This window comes from Struthio camelus, chromosome 22, assembly GCF_040807025.1.
Source record: "Struthio camelus isolate bStrCam1 chromosome 22, bStrCam1.hap1, whole genome shotgun sequence".
NCBI lineage: Eukaryota > Metazoa > Chordata > Aves > Struthioniformes > Struthionidae > Struthio > Struthio camelus.
The window spans coordinates 1,446,245-1,469,410 of record NC_090963.1 but is presented as its reverse complement, the minus strand read 5'-3'; the positions used below and the strand labels follow the sequence as shown (position 1 = coordinate 1,469,410).

General features: G+C 43.4%; 2 protein-coding genes across 7 annotated transcripts in view; one reads left to right on the top strand and one right to left on the bottom strand.

Moving 5' to 3' along the window:
• PAFAH1B2 (platelet activating factor acetylhydrolase 1b catalytic subunit 2) overlaps nt 1-23,166 on the bottom strand; it is a 195,512-nt gene that overhangs the window by 46,959 nt on the left and 125,387 nt on the right. The gene's annotated exons all lie outside the window — the stretch shown is intronic.
• Nucleotides 1-23,166, top strand: part of SIK3 (SIK family kinase 3) — a 105,057-nt gene that overhangs the window by 34,211 nt on the left and 47,680 nt on the right. For all 6 annotated transcript variants that reach the window (XM_068916908.1, XM_068916909.1, XM_068916907.1 and 3 more), the window contains exon 2: nt 22,345-22,461. In XM_068916908.1, the coding sequence (XP_068773009.1) occupies nt 22,420-22,461 (42 nt within the window). In that variant the 5' untranslated portion in view covers nt 22,345-22,419. The remainder of the gene's footprint in view (nt 1-22,344; nt 22,462-23,166) is intronic.

Sequence of the window (23,166 nt, the reverse complement as noted above, 5' to 3'; positions counted from 1 at the left end):
GGTTTTTGTTTTCTTGCAGTTTCTGCAAGTATAAAAGAGACTTTGTCCTCTGCAGGGCCCCGAGTTTCACGTTTACAAGGAGAGGCATTGAGTGAATTCCAGGCTGCGGCTTTGCTTCCACGTGCCCCTGCTGCATTTACCTGTATTTAGTGCATGTGTCTGACTCAGTGTTTACTCTTCAGTATTTAAACATTCCCTAGAAATTAAATCTTTTAAGAACATTATTCTTCACACCGAGTGCTTGTAGAAGTGCAGTTGTGCAATGCCTACGCTCATGTATTGGCTGCTGTCTTATTCCCTCAGAACTTGATTTACGATGGCAAAGCGAAGTAACAGCCACAATTAGAATTTTAAAATTACAGTTCTGAAATCTGCTTTCAAAATAGCAGTGTCTCCTTGCTCTAAAAATACCCAATTGTCCCTTGCGTTAGTTTTACAGCATTTGGGGGTGGTGATGGTAATTTGTCGTGTAAGTTAGGACTGTGTTGCTGCTGAGGTGACTCAAGCATATTGGTTGCAGGCACTATTCAGAAACTCCCTGCGAAACTCTCCAGACAGCCAAGTCCTTGGTTGCTGCAGGTCTCCTGCTTTTCCAGCCGAAGCTGCTAGCATGCTGGAATAGAGTCCTGGGGTTAGATGGCTCTGTTTGATATTGTGAAAAGTGGTGGAGTACTTGAATACGTAGTGTGAAGCTTTATTCCCAAAGGATGTCTCTGGAGTTGCCCTGTCCTTCCCTGAATTAACTCCTCTCGGGAACTGTGTTATGATTCAGCTTACACAGAAATGTGAATCATGAACATAAGACTGGACTTCTCGGGTGCTGAGATGGTTTAGCTGTCTCCTTTGTAAGACAACGAGCGAAGAAGATGCCCCTGCTTTGCCCCCTTCCGTTTCAAGGTTGGATATAAACAGCCCAGGTTGAGGGGAAGGGGTAGGTCACCTGTAATGCTTATCTTCCAGCTGGGTCCTGCTGCTGTTTTCATCTGGCTTGTGCTGCCCCTCGGAAACTACCAGCAAAACTGGAAATAGTCTCCCATCTGTCCCTTAAAATAACCACTTGATCAGGGTCTGCCTTCTATGCAGGCAAATGCTTACTTCCTTCTTTGGTTGAAGTGTTGGAAATATAGCTGGGAGCACTCCTCAGCTTGTCCCCCTTCAAAAGGGGCAAACATGCCTCTTGAGGGCGCTTGCTTGGTGTGAGAGAGGTATTGCATGTTTTAAGACTGACGGTTTCCTTAGTGGGGTCCTTGCAAAAGTAACAGTTGGGATCGAGGCTCTTTCCTCCGTGATTAAGCAGCAACTGACACCTGGCATGGGTGGAAATACATTGCTTGAGTGTGGACTGCCTCCCCAGTGCTTCCTCAGCAGCCTCCTCTTCTCGTGCAGGCTGGGAGTTGAATCACGTGGACACGCTGTGCCCTGCTTCCCAGAGAGCTTGTTGCTGTATCATGTTTTGGCTTTGGAGTATGTTTTCAACTTCTGAGCATGTTATCTGTGGGTTTAAACCATTTTTACTGATAAGGGAAATTAGATACAATTGTTAAACGTAGCTTGTAGGCTTTTCTTGTGGTGTAACTCAGCTCTCTACCAGAGTGAAAGGTGACTCAAAAAAAAAGTCTGTGCAATTACTGCTGTGAAAGGATATTTTAGCAAGCTTGCTTTGCCATGTAACAAATTTAAATTTAAAACTCATCTTGCCTTTGTGTTTCCACAAAAACCTCCTTGGAGTTTTCTGGGGCAAGAGACAGGGTTCCAAAAGCTACAAGAAGCAGAGATTATGTTGCTTCTCTAGCAACTATTACTGGAAATAAATGCAAGTGTTTTTTTTTTTTTTTTCTGTCCTGACAAGCTATTAGCTTGTCACTTATTGGAAGGGTGCGGAAATTTCTCACTTTGCTTAGGTATTCCCCTCCCCACCCGTTGGTGGAAATACCACTGCAGAAAACTTTGCTTATTTTAAACCAAACTCTATAATCAAACACAAGCTGCCAACCATGCACCTTCCTTTATATTTTTATAAACCCTGCTGAAAGCTTAAGGGCAAAGGCAGCTATTAGTTCTTTTTCCTAATAGTGGATTTGGAGGAGTCCTGAAAAGATAAATAGGTTGCAAAGATTAGACAAGCTGAACTTTGACTCGGCTGTGCCTGCTGTGCCCTTACGGGCTCCTGTCTTTAGAAATGTTCCCGCAGAGGTGTGTGGCAAGGCACTGTGAGCATGGTTATGCCAGTAGGGTAAAATCGCAGCCAGGCGGTTACCTGGATGTTAGCTGAGGGACTCTGGTACCTCCGTGTTGCCTACTCTCTTTCCATCAGAGATGCTGCTGTGACTGTGTTGAGGTTTTAAGGTCGTTAGTTTTAATACGGCCAGTAAATGTCTTTCTGAGTCAGTGCGAATAATGACAAATGGATACCTGATGTGTGGGGGGAGGCAGTTTTCCTGAAATCTGTAGTACTAACGCTGGACAATTTGGTTTGCTTCTAATTCAAAGCACATGTTAGCTGTGGGCAAGGAAGGGGCTATCTGGTGCTTGGATTTTTTTTTTTTTTTGGTTGTTGAGGGTTAATGTGTTGAAGCCTACATTCCTTACCGTTCCACTTCTGGCTTCTCTTCCTAAAAATTTCCACTTCATTTCATAACAGTTTTGAAGTGAGGGGTGGTTATACTCTGGAACCTTTGCTTGCCGAGTCTGAAAATGTTCTTTTGTGAAACCGGGGGGATGGAATCAGCCACAGTTGTTTTCAGACCTGGGGGAATTTGGAACAGATCTTGCTTACCAGTAATTTTAACCCTCTCTAAATCTACTAATTGATTGTTTTTTTTTTTTTTTTATTTAAACTGAGGAGTAGAGATAGTAATAGAGGCAGTGGGTTTAAGAGGAAAACTGCTTTTTGCTGCTTTCTTGAGATTGTGATTAAAATTCTGACACTTTAGTGCTGACAGTTTGTATTTGACTGACTTGATTGCTCCTATTCTTTTTGGAGCCAAAGGCAGACTAAGTTACTAGGTTTTGCAGGCACATAGTAAACAATATTTAATGGAAAAGTCCTCGCGAGGTAACCTGTAACTTCATAAAATCTGTTTCAAGCAGGCAGTAGTGTGACTGAACAGTAAGTAATTTCAAAGCGGAGATCCTGTTATCTCTGATCACCCCTCACTGCTGCCTCGAGTCCCGATGCAGAAATGTGCTTTGCCTGAGTGAATCTTTGCCATTTCTTGGGTCTCCCCTCCGTGGGTGTGCGGATATGGCACAGCCTGCATATTTGAAACCTGGGTTCAATTTTTTGGTACTTTGTGCAATGGTGTCTCATATGCGTATGAATACTAGGCTCTTTTGAGCATAATGACAACATTGACTTTGTACTTAGAGTACTTCTGGCACGTTCATTAAAGTTCTGCCTCGTGAGCTGATAACTTGGTCCTGAGAGCCCTTGCTATGCGACAATGTGACGTGAGAGATCTTTCTGTAATTCTGTCTTTAATTTGCTGCGATGCTGCTTCTGTTCTTAAAGTCCAGCGAGCAGATGTTTGGGGACTATTTTGGGTGGGAGGGGGGCGAGTGATCTGGAGAAAATACTGAGACCTAAGACCTAGCATATATGGCAAGAACTGCTTATCCTTCACAGTGCTTTTTTTCTTCAAAATGCTTTCCATGTCACAGAGGCAACTGTCTTGTCTAGGCCAGGACATGTTAGTTCAGCCGTGAGCTTCGGGCTCAGGAGTCACTGGTTCTGATTGTTTCTCTAAGGGCTGCCTGAATTTTCCACCTGGAAAAGGACCGCTCCTGTAACGAGCGCTTGCATGGGTCAGAGAAGTTACAGGAATTAAAGCAGGTATCAAATGGCTTGGCTGCCACTGGGAACAGATTAATCCTGATGGCTAGTACAAAGTCTCGCAAAACTGCGCGTACGTGTTGTAAACACGTGTACGCAGCACTTGGCGTTCATTTAACACGTGATAGCTCTGAGGGGCCTGGCATCTTTAGGTGCGCTGAGTAGATGGCACTCTTAATGCTAAGCCAGAAGAAAGTGCAGTTTCCAAGACATCTTGTGACTGGGGCACTGCTTATTTGTTCCCATAGAAACTGCCATCTAATCATGGCAAACTATGTAAAGGCTGTTGCTGGAAATGCAGTGTCTAAAAATTTCTGAATACATCATCTAGATCTGGCATGTGCTTTGCTTTATCCTTCACCTTCGTGTCATAATCTTGGCCTCTTCCTGCTAGGTATGCTCAAGAGCCAGTAGCATTGTTGCAATTGTCAACTTTTGAAATTGGTTGCAGGAATAAATGCAATAATGCCACCGTCTAATTTTGGACTTAAATTTACTGGGTAGGGAAGATATGTTTGTTTACACATAGGAAACTAAATGACAAAGTGCACCGTTTTGAAGTGTCTTTTACCCTCCTCGTACCCCGTTACAGTCATGAAAGATATATTCAGCAGTGCCTTACTGCATTTGCAGAGTCCTGCTCTGTGCAGCCGTACGCCAGTATTCTGCTTAGTTTTCCAGACCTTTCAATTACAACTGTATTGCAGGTGCAGTCTCTGGTAATAGCCATCTATTACACGCTGTTGATTCACGTTTGAATGCATCTTTGAGATCTGTATTTCTGTGGATCATATGCAAAACACCTTAACTTGCTGATGGCTAATGGCTCTTTTATGACTTTGTCCATGGGATGAGTTTTTTCATAACTCTGACTTTGTGATCTTTCTGGTAGTTTAGCGGCCTTCATAAATGGCGTCGTGCAGATATTTGTACTTTTGAGAAAAAGTTGGCGGTCGCTCGGTAGACCGGCTGCTCGACTTGTCTCTGTGTGATGCAGTCTACTTGTGACCAGGTAAGCTGCTGGGTGTCCTCACTGTAAAGCACAGGTCTGGACCCAGCGTTCTGCCTGAGATCGCAGGGAGCAGCGGTAGCTGTGGACCTTTGCGAAGTGCTCTTAATTCACTGCGGTGTACCGTGAGTGCAAGACTTTGCTGTTTGGCAGTCAGAGTTGTACCTCCTTTTTCTGCAAGCATATATTGTAGCATTAGCTATAACTCTTGATTTATTTTGAATATCCAAGTAGATTCACTTTGGTATAAAAAAGACCTGACACTTACAGGCTTAGGAAAATATCTGTGCGTCTTTGCGTTTCAGAGCCCAGAATACCTCATTCCCAAATGGACTCTATGGCATAGGAAGTGGAATAATGATTCATTCCATCAGGTCTCTTATCTGTCACTTTAGATTTTCTGTGATACTTTTGTGATCCCAATGTAACGTATAATGTTTTTTATAGCCTCCATATAGAACCGTGAACTGTTAGGCTTCTGAACTTAACTGCACTAACGCAAAATATTTTTAATATGCAATTATATGGTGGCGTTACTGCAGAACCTGGCCCCCTCCCTAGAGTGTGGGCATAATTCAGCGTAGTAGCTCAGCATGTAGCCACCACTGCTTAGGCTGTGGAAAGGCAAAGGGAATGGGCAGCTGAGGCTGAGTGAAAGGGATTGCTATATGGAATGACAGATTCCTCCGGAGGTTGTTGCTGTTTGCAGCAGGGAAGCCAAGACATCAGTGCTTAGTAACCTCCAGAAGTCCTCCGGATTAACCCCTGAAGATTCTCCGGAAATAAATGAAAAGGCAGGGTAAAGGCTCTCCCCGTGGCCCTACTGAACATCCTGGTACAGGGCCAGTTTTTTCCTGATTGCATCTTATAGCACACTGGTATTAAAATGTCTTGAGCTGTATGGAAAACTAGTGAGCCAAACCAGAAACGCTCTTGCTGCATACGTGTTGCTCTTGCTCTTTAAAAACCGGTAGAAACTGGTTAGCGTGCATCAGCGACGGTTGTTCATTACAAGTCTCTCACGTGAGCTGAGTTCAGGTATTGTCTTTTCGGTGGACACCTCTACATCTGAGTGATAATTTTTGCATTATAAGCATAAAAACATTGAGAGGCAAACGCGGTTGTGTTTCTTAACACTTCGCTTTGTGCCCTCCATCTTTCTTTACTGTTTGAGTTTTGGCTTTTTAATAATCCCATTCACTTGCATTCAAATGTGAGTCTTTTTTTTTTTTTTTTAAGCTGTGTAGCTGAAATGTACTATTTTGCCTTGTCACTTGTGTTTCTTGGGTCATGACTGAATTAGAGCAAAAGGCCTATCCAGGAGAACTTTCAACAGAGCTTTTAAACCTGCTTGCTCCATTATCCTAGCAGTTTTGTGAAGACTTCTTGTCAATATTTGAGACAGGTCTTTCCCTAAAAACTTGGACAGCAGGCTGTGTATCTCTTTCTTTTCTCAAACGAAATCTCTATATTGCGGCAAGCGTAGCTCAGTTACTCAGCAGGGACACTGGTGGCCACGGCTGTATGGCATTCTTGATACGTAGCCTGCTGTGACAGATTTCTTCCTGCATGTGACTGTGTTTCCAAAACTGTGCTGCTAAGCAACTCTGGCCAAGAGTCTAGTGTTGCTCTGATGTACTGTCAGCGAGTAACAGTCTTGTATTATTCCCTCCAGCTTTGCTGACTGCAGCACGAACGCTAGTAATATAAGAAACATGTTCGTTATAATACAGGTGATCTTACAAGCAGGTCTTGTCTTTGGCAGCTGAAGTGGATTGGGTGCGTTAGTTGGTGTGGATGCTGCTCCAGCTGTCACTTGGTTCTGGGCAAAGTAACAGTAAATCAGTCGCAACTGATGTTTGCCCTGGTACTTTTTTACAAGATGCAGCGTGATGTTTATTAATAAAGCTTCACCAGTCTGACATGGCTAGGCTTTTTAATTTTAATAATATGAGTGCTTTAACAGTTGAAGTAAGAGCCACTTCAAATTATAAAATGGCAATCTCATAAAGCTGTTAAATCAGCTGTCAGAACGTTGATGAGATATAACGTACAACTAAAATCTCAGGTCATGCTGTATATAGGCGAATGGATATTAAAGGCATTGGTAAATTAAATTTTGTTTTATTAAATGTTTAGGCTGCAGCGCAACCTTGAAGTTGACTGGTTGGCTCTGCCACTGGACTGGGCGCTGCCTACACTGTTAGCCACAGATCCTGCTTTGGAGAGCTTGTCCAGAACTTACTCTGTTTTATTCATCTTGGCCATTGCAGGTAGTTCTACGAGGGGATTGACTGTGGGGGAGAGAGAGGGGTGTAGGAAGTAAACCTGAAAGGTGTTCACATGTGAAATTGTCCAAAAGAAAAAGATGATTGCTTTAAGTCATAGGTGATCCGATAAATTCTTCCTTCTGAATTTTTACCTTTTTATTCCTTTAGGTGGATTTTTAGACTGATGCGTTAGTGAAGCAGAAATTGAAAAAAAAACTGGGAAAACCATAGTAGCATTCGGGGGAAGATTGGTAGTCGTGTGTCTTCAGCCCAGGACCAGCTGATACTTTCGGGTTGTTCTGGACGTAATTCCTGCAAGTTATGGAGATCTCAGCTCTTAATAACAGGACTCTTTACTGATATTCTCAAAAATGGTCCAATTTTCATAATATTGTTGCAGCCTGTGGTATTATGTTGGGCATCGCTGGGGATCTCACAGATGTGCCACACTGATATGATAAATGAATTCACTGCAGTCTCCTCCCTTCTACCATCTTTGCAAATAAAATAACTATGGTAAGCCTAGTGCATGAATGCTTTCTGAAGTCAACCGAAATGCATTTGGTCTCACCTGGTTACGGTCTGTCTTTCTTTGTAGTGGACCTGAGGATTCGCAGCCTTGTGCTGAGATAAAATGCAGCATCAGTGCTTCTTTAAGTTGTTGGAAAGTGTGAAATGGGGGGGGGGGGGGAAATCTAATGCATGTCCGAGTTTGCTAAATACTTTACATTAAATACAGATGACAGAAATGGAAATATTTCACTGGAGTCACAAATGCACTTTTTGGAAAAAAACCTCAAACAACTGCTGCAGTGTTGGATGGTGTTGTCTTTTCTGATTAAACTTCGCACAGCATCCCTGTGCTAGGGCATGGGATTGAACTCTGCTTGTAAAAGGCATTTCAAGTTTCTTCTCAGTAATGGCTTTTCCTCTTATTCTTCCCTGCTCTGTTTCCAGGCAACCTGGCCTCCTGCAGGATCTATGCACCCCAATGACGTCCTTGCAGCCCTCCGCCCCTTCTCCCCCCCCCCCCCCCCGACGCTCAGCTTTTTCCGCTGCTGCTGAGGTGCAAAGCTGAACGCGTGCAAGCTGCTTTTTGTTTCTCCTCCTACGTGCAGTGTGATGTGCGCTTCTCTACATGTGTGGGAAATAGAGCAGATATGACAACACAGGATGTTCTTGTCTCTGATCTTCCCAGACCTTTCCTCTCTTCTCCTTGATTTAAAATGATTAGGTCAGTGCCGTGCCCTGATGGCCAGTGCACAGGCATAGGCCAGCCTTGATCATTGTGTTTTTAGACAAAAGTCCGGCTGCTTGATTACTCCATGAGTGCAGGACAATTAAGAAAATAGTTTGAGTGTAATGCCCTGAAATGAAGGATAACCTATGTTGAAAGGGGACTAGGGTGAGCAAGCTTTCTTCTTAGGATTTGCTTCATTTCTCAGCTTCTCTTACGTGCAGGTTGTCAGGGGACCAAACTACAGTGCGAAAAGGAGTCCAGCTGGGCCTAGGCAAAAATGCTGTGTTCACATCTGTTTCTCAAAGTGATTGGATTTAAGCCTTGCCTACAAAATAGGTTATGCTTACTTGACCAGCATCTGCTTTTACATGTCACATTTGACTAGTTAACCAGTTTAAATTGATTTAAATGTACCTCCATAAGGTTCTGCACTAGCTTAACTGAGCTCATTCAAAAACTGGTTTTAATTAATAAGTGCAGTCTTTGTGCGTTAAGTGCCAAGATTTGCTTTTTAATTTGCATAGAGCCCATGGAGGTAACACTGCGGATTGTCAGCAGATCATAAGGCTGAAACATAGTGCTGTTCATTTCTGAATGTTCCTTTCTTTTGCCGTAACAAACTCACACGGTACTTGCATTGCCTCCGTAGATCTGCCTATAGTTAATGTAGGGCCAGTGCTAATGCTACAAGCAAAAGCTGCTTTCCCATTAAATGTCTGTATGATGTGTTTTGCACCTGCAGCTCAGGTTAGATTTGACCAGATAGTGGCCTAATTTGCCGCTTCAGTTCTATGAAATGATTAAAGCACGTACTGGTTTGGGAGCTCTCAGTCTCTTACAGTAGAAAGACTCTCGTTACAAAGATCCTGAGGCAGAGGCAAGATGTAAAGAAGTCAAGGTTAAGAGCTGACGAGGAGTGATCCAACGGAAATGGGGAGAGGAGCTTTTGCTTAGCTTTTATGTAAGGTGTTTTTTTTTTTCCTTATGCTTAAGCTGACTTTTAATACAAGCTCCTAGACGCTCTGTGTTTCTAGTCAGATTACTAAGAAGTTCAACTAAACCAAGTAACCACAAAGTTGCATTTCCCTTGCCTTTCGCTGGGATCTTAATGTCCATAACGCTGTTGAACAAAACTTGTAATGTAGTTTATATTAGCATGTTCAGTAGCCAGTGAAAGTTTAAAATCTCTGTAGTCTCCTAGTCTTACCCAAAGTCATGAATTGATTAGAAAGAGCTCTATGGAACTGCTCTGCTTCTGACCTGCGATGTGCGGTAACTGTGACGATTGAAGAATACAGTTACTGGAAGCCTGTTTTTAGCAAGGTGATCAAACTTGCTTGTTGCTTGCAGGGCATTATTTCTAACCTGGCCTGGCTGAATGTCATCCCTTTTATCTTTTGGGGCGGGCAAGAAAAGAACAATTTGTATTTGGAATTAAGTTGCCTTTCAACACTGAAGCTCATGCTGTTGAAGCAGTGCGTTCAAGGGGCCGGCGTTCACTTCTGGAACACGTTTGGTGGCTGAGCTCATTAAAAGGGCCGTTTCTGAAAGTGTGTTATACCTACCGAAGACATCTACTGTCATTTGATCTTGGGCGTTTGGGGGTAGTAGTAATGTGAATTGAGATCTGCTTAGTACTTCTGCAAAGTATGTTGAGATTTCTAGTGACCACAAGAGGCGATATTCTTCCAGAATGTAATATTGTATCCGGGGAGTTATTTTCATTACCTGGAAAAAACTTTACTACCAAGTTTGCTTTTTACATCATCTCTTTCTGGTGGGAGGACTTGCTACTGTGTACTGACCATGCATGACAGGTTAGTGTGTGAGCTCTGACACGTGTGGGTAAGTAGAATGACTGGTGGAAATACTTTAGGTAAAGCCATCCTTTGTTTTTGAAAAGAGAAGCTGCAACTGCTAGTGTAGGGTTAATACTAGACTAGAAAACAAAGAATGAGTGCTTTGGCTGTCAGCAGAGGTAAAGGACTGGGCTCCTGGAGTGCATTGTAGAAAAACTTCCTCCAGCTGTAAAGGTTCTAACAAAGTTTGTAGGCTGTTATATACACACTGAAATGATGAGATTTTCTTAACTGAGTTTAGCTGGTATATTGAACTGTAGATGTGAATGTTGGTTTTGTGCTTCTGTCGTTGAAATCCCCGTTCTGTTCCCACAGGGATAAGGAAAAGTCATAGCAAAGTACAGCATTCACACAAGTAGGGTATTAACATCGCAACAGACCAAGAGGATTTGGTCATAAAACACCATCAGTATTTTCTTCACCTTGTGCAAGATATAAGTGACTGCATTGATTCTGAAGAGGGATGTGGACAAGGTGATAACTTCCTTCCTGAGCAAATGCAACTTTTTGATACGCGTTTTGGTCCACAGTTTCCTGTCCTCAGTTGCTGCCAATATTTGCATTTGTACCACCTCCAAAAGCCACCCGTTCTGCTGCAAAATGGCCTACTTTTATCTGCTACATCACTTTTAGGTGGTTAATTCTGTGGAGTAGATGCTTCTATTTTGCCCATGAGCTTGTCAAGAAAAATTTCATTTTGTTCAATAAAAAAGCATACTATTATCTAGCTAGCTAGAGTGCCATAGTCAGGAGTGCATCTTTTCTGTAGAACATTTTCTTGTGACTAAAATTGCACAAATTGCCTATTTGCATCTAGAGAGATCACTTTTAGTGACCTAAATATACCAGCAGACTTGTGATGACAGCTTGCTTGAAAGAAATGTGCCTATGCCATCACTGTCCACTCAAAAATGCAGAGTTGCTGTAGAGTAACATCTATCAAATTGAGCTTCTGGAAAGGGAGGTGACCCACAGTAGCCTAGGGTTCAAGCTTTGTTTTTCTCACAGGCACGTGCCCATATGCCAGTTAAGTGCTTCTACATATAACTAATATGCACATCATCTTCTGAATGTATTTGCTAACCTATCTGGCCCACGGTGCCCTTCTGACTGAACATCTCTAATGTCGGGGGAAGGCAAGAGTGGAACCTGATCTACTGAATGGGCTATATGACCACAATGGACGTGTATTGTGGTGCAAGTCATCACCTGGAGAGAGTAAACAGTCCCCCTAAGCTGGGCTTCAACCCTCTTAGTAGGCTGTAACTTGATGCTCGCCATCCCACTCACAGCAAAGAAGGGGGAGGGAGGGAAGGAAAGATGCTGTATTTAACTTGGCAGTGCGCAGTACTGGTTGAGCCTGCTGGCAACGTTAGGTAACATGATCTAACACCGATATTTGGATTAGTCTTTATTAGCTGCAAAAATCATCCATCTGGTTGTTGTGCTCTGCTTAACTTAGTGACCTGCGGGAGGATAACAGCCTTGAGGCCAGAATAGCCCTGTATACAGCAGGCTTCACTGGACTGTGACCTGCTGCTCTAGTGAGGTAGGTTTGTTGTGAACTGCTGTGTATCTGTCTACGACCAGTGCTTAACTCCAGTTTTACTGCTGGTCCTTAGTTTTCTTTGCCTTTAGATTGGCCTTCTCCTCGTTCATTGATTAGTCCAAAGACCCACATGATGAAAACTTCTCGTTCTGTTGTACTATTCCACTTGCCCTCCTGGAATAACAGAGGAACCAAGTTACGTGGATATGTTGCCCTACAGCAAAAGCCTATCTAGTGAATGTTTATTGAGGGTTTTCCAGGAGGAATTTGGAGTGGGACTCCTCAGAACAATTCTAGGAAATGTTTTTCCTAAATAAACATGTTGAATTTTTTTCAATGTAGTCAATTTGTCAGTGCCATCTGTTGGCTCTTTGACGCCACATTGAGGAGATCAATTGCTGACTTACGGGAACACTTGCTGGCATAATTATACTTTTATAACTATTACTGATTAGGCTGACCATGTGGTGGCATTCCAAAAGAAGCATTTTTTTCCCCCTGATTTAACTTATGCCACTGCAGAAGCAACTGAACTGAAATGGAAAAGGTGGTCTCTTTCTAGAATAATTGTCCATTTCAATTACAGTTGTAGTTAGATCTAAGCAATTGTATAGCAGGAATAGATGTTAGCCCAGGACAGGGTTGTTAGCTTTTCCCTTCGTTCCTTGCACAGAAGAGAAAGGAAATGTTTACTTGTTTGTGACTTCTCTCCATTGAAAACTGACTACTCGTTCCTACCTTTGTTTCCTCTTTTTATTTTTTTTTTATTTTTTAAACTTTTCAAGATGTTCGTTCTCAATAGACACATAGCTTCCCCAGTTAGATCTGTGTGTGACTGTGAGCTTAGTTTTGGGAAGTCTTTCATAAGGCATTTAATTCTAGCAAGCTGATGTAGGATATTGGCCTGTCTCCGTTAGTGTTGAAGTCAATGGAAGATCAGCCAGGTGTGAGCTGGTTGCCATTTTAATGTCTGTCCTTTTTGAAGCTGTTGGTTTTAGAGAGAGAGAGAGAGACGTATATGGTACGGTCTCCTCCATGCGAGTGCTGCGGGCGCTGGACCGCTCTTCTTCGTTGCCAGTCTCCAGCGTGCTGTGGATGCAGCAGGCACACCTTTTTTGCTGTGTCCTTAACGTTCTATTGATTTTGAGATGTTAAATAAAATTATGATAACAAAAGCGTTCTGAAAATGTAATACTTCCCTGTACATACAGGCAAAGACTGTTGATCCGAAGGTTTACAAATACATACCCAAAATGAGATTTGAGTCGAAAAGCCTGTATAGTATTTAAATATTTTTCTGAAGAAATATTATCCACAGGTAAATCTGTAATAAGTGGCCATTCCATCTGCCGTCCTCCTCAACCACGTTTCTTTCTCACGGTAGCTCTAGTGGAGAATCTTTGCCCTTTGGAAAGGTGCTGTTGCGCCTCTGGCACAGAGTAGCCCACTGAATCCTGAAGTGCTTAAATGAGGAGCATGATGGCTGTCATCTCCCTGCTGGAACGGGAAACGTACTCGCAGCCCACGCTTCACCCAGCCTTCTTCCTGTCTGCCAGGCCTCTCTCCCACTTCTGTCTGCTTTGTCCTGAACTGCCAGCAGAAATGTGTTTTCCTCGTTGCTGCCAGGACAGTATTGTTTCAAGGAAGTATGCATGAATATTTGCCACACTTAACTGATAAACAGGATGTCTACATAAGCTTTTATTCCTTCTCGTGAGTATTATCTCCTGCACCAAGACTTCTGCCTCCTTTCAGAGACTCTCACCCTTGGTGTGATCTTTTGGCTCCCTTTACAAACCAGACGTGCTCTTCGGGTGATGGATTGTCTTGGTCCGGAGCTTGGCACTTCAGTCATTAAGGCAGCAAATGGCAGGGAACTTGGCAGTACTGTTATCCTAGCCATCCTTGAAGAGAGCAGGCTGTTGCTAGAACAGAATAGCACCCTGGGAGGTTAGCTGCCTTCAGGTTGTTAGAGGGGAACGTCATCCTCTTTCGTAAGCAGGAGCCTGTTTTGAGACCAGGCCATTTAAGCACCTCCAGTGGGGGCTGATATTTTACAGCATAGCTCACCTCTGAGAAGATTCTTATCTTTAGTTCAAAAGAGCATCTTTTAATAGGGACACATATCAATAAAACAGTTTTTCACTGTGTGAAAGGCCAAAATAATAGTAGTAATGTAATCAGTTATTCTAGATCTAGTTTCCCCTCCTCCCCTTTATTTTTTTTAATAAAACCTAGAAAAAAAGAGAGAGAGGGGAGGAAAAAATACTTTTTGATACCATTATTGCAAAATCTTGTAAGTTTGAATTAGTTTTACTGTTAAATTCTAACCCTGGATAACAAGCTCTGCTAAAATTGAGGAAGATACACTAAATTCTACCTTTGCAAAAAATGACTTTGAAAAATAGTCTTCCCATGCATACTACAAAGTCAGTTTTCAGCATGATGTTCAGCGGAAAGGACATAACCTACGAGTAGTTCTGTCTTTTTCTGTCTGGAAGTCTCCTGTTAGGCAGACTGGCTGTGTGGATACATCAGTGAAAGCAAAGCATGTTAGCAGTATCCTGCCTTGAATTATCAGGCTTTTGGTTGCCAAAGGAGTTTTTAATATTTGGGATTCAGCCACTAAATCAAAGCCAAGGAAGCCAACTGTTAAGTGACAAAATGCTAACTTCTTGTTTCTTTGCTTTCAGGCATATTGAAAGGCTTTTCCAAGCAATTACTTTGGCTTATGCTATATATTTTATGTTTAAAGAGTCACTCAGTTCCCTGCTCTGTTTGCTTTTTAAGACTTACTTTGAACACAGTCTTTGTGTAGTTATTTCAGACTGAAAGCTGTATGTAGTCCTGGTCTTTATTATCACAGATTGTCTCCAAGTTAGAGTATCCCCGTAGACTCACTGCCCTGAAATACAGGGGGCGGGGAGCAAACTGAGAGACAGAGCCACGATCTGCTTTTGGAAGGCAGGTCGAGAGAGAGGCTCTTTTTTTCCCCTGCACTTTTTTCCTTAATAACAATGACTTAAGGTTTTGGGAAGGAAAAGCAAGAGTTTGTCCAAGGCAGTAATTTCACGGTAAACTCTTTAACAAGGAATATGCTTAAGATGGAGACTTAACTGCCTTAAAAAATATTTTTCACTCTCTCTGTAATGAGAACTGAATGAATTACATTACTAAGAATTAGATTGTAGCCTCACTACTGTCCCTTTAGGTATTGTGCAATGACATTTATTTATGAAATACAGTCAAAATGTCCTTAGCTCCTAGGGCAACAGAACATAGGCGGAACTAGTTTTCCAGAAACATCATAACGCAGCTACTTGCTCTGCAGCCCCTAATCTCTCTTGCACCACTGTGAATCCACTTGTATGCAAGGATAACACCTGACTGCAGACTCTGTCCTTACAGTGGGTTTTGGGTCTACTTCCACCTGACAGTGTCTCAGTGGGAAATATTATGCATAGTGATTAGCTTAAATTTAGGGCTGCGGGACTGAGTTTAGGGAGATATATATATTTTATATATATTTTATATATATATATATTATATACACACACACACACACACACACACATATATATGTATTTAATAGTCTCTTTTTTATGTTCTTTCTGTCACTCTGTTGTCATAATTCTCTGCCAACAGCTGCAATGGTACGAAGGCATCCTGTTGGATCAATGTGATGACCTGGAGAGGCCACTTGTAGACTCTGTTCGACAAGACTGTCGGAGCGTATGCTTCCTTCAGAGTGTGGGTTTGCCTGCCTCTCGCTCTCTTCTCTCTCTTGACCAAGCTGAGAGATGGCGTAGGAAACTGGCATCTGGTGCAGGGTGAACAGGATGGGAGGTGAACCTTGATGGCTCTCTGTTATATGAAAACCTGCTGGACAGATGGCTACCAGATTTTAAAATCTGATTTCTGAGTGCAAAACAGGAAATCACATCCCTTATTGGTATCAGTGATAACTAAACGTGCCTTTTGGGGCTACCAGGGTTTTATTGCCTCCCCTTTTGTTACTTAACTGCCCGTTTTGCTTTCATACTGATCTATGATTGAAATTCCACTACTTTTCCTTAGGCTTTTGCCTGGCAAATGTGCATATTCAGCACAGCGTTAGAATCCAAAAAATACAGAGCAGCGTTCCCCTGAAGTGCACTAGAGGGGGAAAAAATATGGAAACGTAATGGACAAGCCTTCTGGCTTTGAAGAGCAAGACCTCCGCAGTGACTTGAGTGAGTTTCATCAATTTAAACATTTCTTTACCTTCTCTTTACAAACTGTTGTTTTTAGGAACTTAACTTGTCTCCCAAATAATGATTTGTTCCTCAAATTACTCAAGTAAGTTTTAGTTGGATCCAAGAAGGGAAAGAAAAAAAGAAATGTTTTCGAAATGGCGGGAACGTTTTGTTAATTGGTAGCAGCATGTGTGCTCCAGACTTGGCATACGTCCCACAGCCTGTAAGCTTCATTAACTCTTGATAAAAGAATAGTTAATTTTTCAGACTCGTTTTGTTTTAGTACTTCATTGTTTAAGAAAATAGATTATGGTTTTCTTCCACTTCTAATTGTAGCCTGATTTATGCTTTATTTAATGAAGTTTAGTCTTGCTCTCGCCTCTCCGTATTTTACATGGCATTTGCATTGCATGAGGGAACGAACTTGGTTGGGGGAAGGGGTTCATGGTGCTGCCCAGAGACTGGCTCTTTCTGCATAAATAATACTACCGACCTGTAGTTCTAGAAGTGCCGTAAACATCAGTGTTCCCTTCAGTTGGAGCAGGAAGCCTATTTGCCTGTACTTTTCCTGATGCTTATTATTGGGATGAGATGCTTTTGCGGCTGCAGCAGCAAGTTACTGCTGGCAGGAAGAACTGCTACCAAAAACTGAACGCTCTTGTGCTGCGCAGGCAGCAGCGCTGCGCGCCCTCTCCCTCTGTCCAGCCGGGACGTGTTGACCTTGCCCTTGTGGCCCACCTCCAACAGCAAAGATGCGGTACATCACTTACAGAGATCCAGGTGTTGGCTTCTGTTTCAAAGCACGGCGTTGATCGATCTCACGGGAAATTCTGTGGCTCCCAGTCCGTTTGGACAGTGACCCCAGTGAACCTGTGCGTCACGCTGATGTATATTAAGTGTGCTGTCATGTGTTACATAGATGCTCAAGGCGCTTGCTGGTCTGCTTGCTAATGTGCTGTTTTCATGTCTTCTCCAGAGGTTTGAATGTACTAGTGGGGGAAAGGGACAGGGCTGCAGACAAAGGGGGACAGAGAAAGGCAGTAAGGTGGTGGTCAGTTATTCCTGGCTTATTGCGGAGCAGCTAAGGAATGAGAGCATTTGAATGCTATTAAGCAACTGAAAAGAGCTTTGACAAATGTCTGAGTGATTAAGAAGCTTGAGGCCCCCCCCCCCCCCCCCCCAAAGCAAAGGTCAAGGTTTTGCCTAAAGAACTCTTTCCTGCGTTCGGAACGTGACTGTCCTTTAGGGCTGCATCAGGGCAACGAGGAAAGTGAACTAACAAGAATCGAAATCAGTCTGCTCTACAATGGTACAGTTAGAAGAGCGAGAAGAAAGCATCAGCAAAAGAACCAGAGATCCAAAGAAACACTTCATGGAGAAATTGGTTAACCACCCACTTGAAGGTTTGTATTATGCAGCTCCTGAGAAGTACAGGAACTCATTACGGAGCTGGAGCTCGAGTTCTGATTTGAGGGCTGGGTAGTCTGCAAAGACAGCTTTGAGCGCTGAGCAAAACCAAAAAGGACGAGGGTGCTGCATAGTTGCAGGGTTGGTGTCCGCCTCCTGAGGCGTGCGGAGAGGCTTGCTCGCAGTCCGTGGATGACTGTCCCTCGGCTCGTCAGGGCTTGATTCATGCAAGGTGAAAAGCAAAGCCACCTTGGTGCAGAGAAGCTGTGGGTTGTGTTTGAGGCCTAGGCTGCCTATTGACTTGCAAATTGCTCTTGGCTGAGCTCCTGGCAGGGAGTTCGCATCGGTGTGAATGGCCCTTCAAACTTCATCCTCAGTGGGGCCAAGATTTAGTATTATGCTTGTGGTGCTTGCTTTACTGCCTTGGGCAAACTGTTGACCTCCTGTCAGCAGAGTTCTTTCCTGGTAGGGTACGTTTAGACAGGGCTTGCTTTCCAGAAGGAAGGACAACGTGCCCTTAGCAGAGCAGGATTCATTGCAGTTGTTGCCCTGCAACCAAGTTTTAGATGAAGTCAGTTTGGCTGATGTGAGCGGAGGGCTTAAGCCAGTCTTTTTTGTGCAGAAATCCTGAATCATCTTTACTGTGGAGGGAGAATATTAGCCAGCTGGGAAATGCAGGAATGGAGAAACCGACGTGCTGTGTTTTGGAAGGCCTTGAAACCCCTCCTTCACTCTGGAAAAAGGCAAAGCAAACAGCATCCCTCCTCCAAGCCCCAAATGCAACCCGAGCGCCCCCCCCCCCCCCCATGAAATTCCCTGCACTTTCCCTTCTGCGGGGAACACAGAGGGAATTTCCTAGTTCTGCCCTCGCGTGTTCGCCCTGAATTTCCTGAAACCGGAGCACAAAGGTGGTTTCCCCAGACTTTTTCAGGAGACTTTTACCTTTTATATTATTATCTGTTGCTGGAGGCATTTGACTTGAATGAGTAAGTTTTGAAGAAAACTCATTCAGAAATGCCAGGTCTCTCCTCTTTATATCTTTTAAAGATGCATTTAGATTTGCTCAAGGGCCACCCGTTTCGCCTGAACTTAGAGCCTTTATAAGATGGCATCTTCTGGTTGGTGTTTATGTTCCCTCGCCGCTTCGGGTGGCGTGTGTCCCAGGTGTGTGGGCGCGGAGTTTTATGGTATGGGGCGTAGAGCACACAGTATAGCCTGCTGACAATATATATGTATATATTGGCTTAAGCTTTACAAAAGCTTGTTCCTACTGGGAAAATTCTAGGTGAAAAGAATGCAATGAGAAAGTTTTCTGAGCCCTCTCTGAATCTTCAGGTTTTCCAGTCCACTGCTGAGCATTGTCCTTAAAAATACACACCGTGCCTTTACCGAAACTTTAGCTCATGGAAATGTGTGTTGCTCGCGTAGCTGTTCTGCAGCAGAGGCAGCGTTCTGGACTGGAGCTCATCCAGCCTAGAACATGACATCAACAATTTGTCACCCTGTTAATCACTGCCGGTTAATGCTTGGCAATTTTATGGAGTGGGCTCTGATTTTTGCCGTTTCACCTTGTGTCTCAGCTCTAACTCTTCCTGGCAGCAACTTCTAATTCTGAACACCAGACCTGGCCGCCTCACGGTTTCTGCTCTTCTCACTGTAGTAAGTGTGCTCAGTGACTTAGGAATAATTCCAGATTTTTATGTGCTGAATTAAGGGTTTCAAATAGAAGAAACAACTTACTGTATTTAGTGCCTTTTCAGGATTCTGTTATGTTCTGCTCGCATGTAGGGCGGTTATTCTCCTGGCAAAGGTTTTATCTCATGACGTATGAGGCTTAATTTTCATGTGCTTCAGATTGTTCCCTTAAAGATCCTTTCTCACAAACAGTGTCATGCCTATTAGAGCATCATTTGGCATTCCTCTTGGGGTTTAGAGCTAAAAGTGAAATACCACAGGCTTCAGCTGGCTGCAGAACAGAAACCAGCTTGTTCAAGGATTTGTGAATGGCTTGAGACTGGATTGAATTTTCTTCATTTGGGCTTGCTTCACTCCTTTGAGAAGGATTCCTGCCATCCTCTTGAGGCTTGAGTGCCTTTGCGCCCTCAGTGAAAGAGGCAGCTAGCTGCCTTGCTGTGCTGCCTCAAGCTCGGGCTTTGGTCAGAGGATGCAGAGCTTGCCTTTGCACCCCAGCCTCTGCGCTGCGGCTGCCACGTAAGGTCACTTGGAAGGCCAGGGCTGTTGGTGGTTCTGAGTTGCGGTGGGTTGGGGTTGCGTTTGGTGCAAATACTGCAGACTGAGCTCGTGACAAACGCTGGCTTCCACTAGTAATATCTTGTCTAAGGGAGAAAAATGGGGCTTCCGTTTGGTTTTAATCTTTACAGATTTCAAGTTTGATTCTTTTTTCAGTATGATGTTTATATAAGATCACAAAGGGCTAGGAGTGCAGAAAGGTAGGAATGGTTTAAGGAATACTGGATGACATACTTGAATTTACTATGCTAACAAGTGATAAACCCGGCAATAATTAAGTAGTAATAGTATGCTTATTGTGACAGAAAGACTCGTGGGTGGTGCTCCTATTGAGTAGAGTCAGTAGTCAAGACTGTTTGGGTTTTTTTGTTGGTTTTTTTTTTTTTTTGGAAGTTCTTTGTCGTCATTTGGGGGTATCTTTCCAAAAGCACTTTTACTCTTGGAAGAAGTGTCCAATTCCAAGGTAGCAAATGCCTGAGGCGTTTTTGGTACTTTAGAGCTTTTCGTTCTTGCAGTTGTGTTGGGTTTTTTTGTTTTTTGGTTTTTTTTGGTGAGGAGGCTGTCACATTTGCTGTAGTGAGCATTACGCTTTGCAGCCAGGCTGCTGTGCCATATTAATGTTTGTGTCTGAACTGGGACGTTCTCGCTGATAGAACAAAGGCTGAAAGAATCCGTAATTTGTGTCCCGCTCCTCCATTTCTCTCTTCCTCTACTAGTGATAGCAGCATTTGCTATGAGCTTATTACTCTTCGCGTACAGAGTATCCTGTTTACTAGCCTCCTGTGTCCTTTCCAAACGGTGAGCTTGCATTTCATATCAAGTGCCACTGTGGGGTTTTGTCCATTGACACGGCACGTCCCTGCATGTGAAGCGCTTGTCTCCATCTCTAGTGAATGCTGGAGTCTGTTACAAGTTAGATATCTGTGCAATCGGGCTTTGGGCTCTTGTGCCGAGTCTTTGTGCATCATCAGCTTTTCTACCGCAGTGCTGCTTTGCATGCCCTTCCCTTGATCTTTGCATGATTCTGCACTCTTCTTTGACGGAGTTTTTGTAAATTATGCTTTAGCAAAGCACCTAGGAGGGCACTTGTTGAGGTGGTTCTTTTCCCAGGGAAAGTGCCATCTCTAAACAAGAAAACTTGCTGGTGGGTTTAAAGCTAGCCCACACATCTTGAACTAGTGCTTTTTGGTGGGGAGGGGGGGGAAGGTACTTATTAAATCAGTGCTGAAATCTGGTTTAAAGGAAGCACTGTAAACGTAGTATTTGCTGAGGAAAGGCGTCTGCTTGCAGGAATACAGGGTCTGCAGCACTCATCGGCTTCCATGCTTTTCCTTTCTGCCAGTGAGAGCAGCCTTTTTTTTTTCCTCAGCCCTTTGCTCTAGCAAGGTATCACGATGGCTGAGAGTTGCCTTTTTCTCCTCTGTTATATTGGGCTATCTGGAAAAGACGCCTTTCCTTATCCAGATATGTTCAATTAAACAAATACTTTTTTTTTAAATATATATATATATATATATATTTATTTATTTATATATATATATATAAAATGGATTGGGTGGGGAGGTGCCTTTTATTGTACAAGGTTTCTGCGCATTTGGAGAGCGATGGCATTGCTGCCTTGCGCATGGCTGTGTAAGTGCTGGGAGCTGTTCAGCGGCGGGGGAAAGACCTTGCGCGGGGAAGGTGGAGGGAAGAGAAATGAGGGAAGCCTTTGAGGCTGGGAACTTCTGAAAGGACTTAGATTTGTTTAAATTCTTGTTTAGCTTTATAGAGCACTTCTGATTTGAAAATAAATAAATACCTGAATTGTTAGACGTTCACCCCACCCCCCCCAGCCCATTACCATCCCTACTAGTATTTACCAGCCGTATTATGCAGTATGTGAGGTGTCGTGCGGCTGATGCAGCGGAGTCCAGCGCTATAGTGACTTTTCCTCTTCTCTGCCTGCGTCCTGCCTCGCTTTGATGATTTTGTCCCTGGAGTTTACCACATGGGAAAGGCTCTTTTGCAGGCTTGACTGTTCCTTTCTAGGAACACGGGCTCGCGGGTTTGGTTCCTGGTTCCACCTGTATCCAAATTTCAGTCACTGAAAGCTGTTCCTCCTCTGTGTGGCTAGCTGGCAACTTCTTTGTGTTCTGTTTCTTATGTTGAAGTATTGATGTCTTCGGGCTGCTATTTGGGCGCATCTTCCAGTGGTGGCAATGGCAAGGCTGACTGGCTAAGCTAGGTGGTAAAATCTGGGAAACCGTTTCTTTGACTAGTAAACTAAATGCATATTTGGACTTGCTTGAAATATATCTAGGAGTTCAAAAAATGATTTATTTCTGAGCCCATTACTGGGTGCCTCTGTGAACGTGCTATGCTGTGGTAATGGGTAACAGCCTAAAAATGTCACTACCTGCTGCAACGCTGCCCCCTTAACGAGGTACACGCTGCACAGAGAATACTGTGACAGTTAGGAAACAAAGCTTCTTCCTAGCCATGTGACAGTGAGCTGACTGGCTACTGTTAAGCTGCTTCGAGACCCCCGACTCTGAGGCGGGGACCATGTATCCTGTTGTTATAGTGTTTAGCACAACAGGGCCTTATGTGCAACATTATTTGGTTTTGGAAATACTTTTCCAAATATGTATTTGGGTAAATAATCTTTTTCTTTCCTTTTTTTTTTTTTTTTAATCTTTCCCTTCTGCTAGGTTGCTATAAAGATAATTGATAAAACACAACTGGATGAAGAGAACCTCAAGAAGATTTTTAGAGAAGTTCAGATCATGAAGATGCTTTGCCATCCACATATCATCAGGTTATATCAGGTAGGAGCACTGTGTAGTGGATTTTCCATCCCTCTACATGATAGCTTTAAACTGTATAGTAGTGCTGTCTATAGGATTGTCTCTCCATTTTCTCCCAGGTTACATACTGGGGAAAATCCTTTGTTTTCAAGGTCCCAGAGTACTTTGATTAGAAGGGGGAGGGGGGGAAAGTGTGGCTAATTCTTCTCTTTTCTGGGAGATCATGCTTCCGCTATGGGCTGGCTTCTTGCCATTTGTTTATAGCCATTGTGTGCTTTTCAGTTTCCCGGTTTAAACCGGATGTGGGCTCCCCTTCTCAATTTAAGGGAGAGAGCAAGTCTTGTCTGCTAGCAGGATTGAAAGCATGCTGCTCCCCTGCTCTCTTCCTCCTACCCACTTGCACTATGGTCCTGTGGACTTACTGATCTGCTCTGTGCTTTGCTGGAAGATGATCAATAGAAACAGCAGAACTGCTTTTGTATGTTGTTTGCAGACTTTCCTCTGGCTTGTTTGACATTTTTGCTCTGCAAACAGAACCACCAAGGACAGAACCACATGTGTGGGTTGCTCTTTATGCACACGTTTGGTGCTGCCCCTCTGACCGCATGATCAAATAGAACATCGAGGAAGTTGCAACAGGCCAGAGACAAGCAGATAGCAGAGGGGTGGGAGCAAAGAAATAACGGAGACAAACACTTTGGTGAAATGTTAAATGCTATTTTGGAA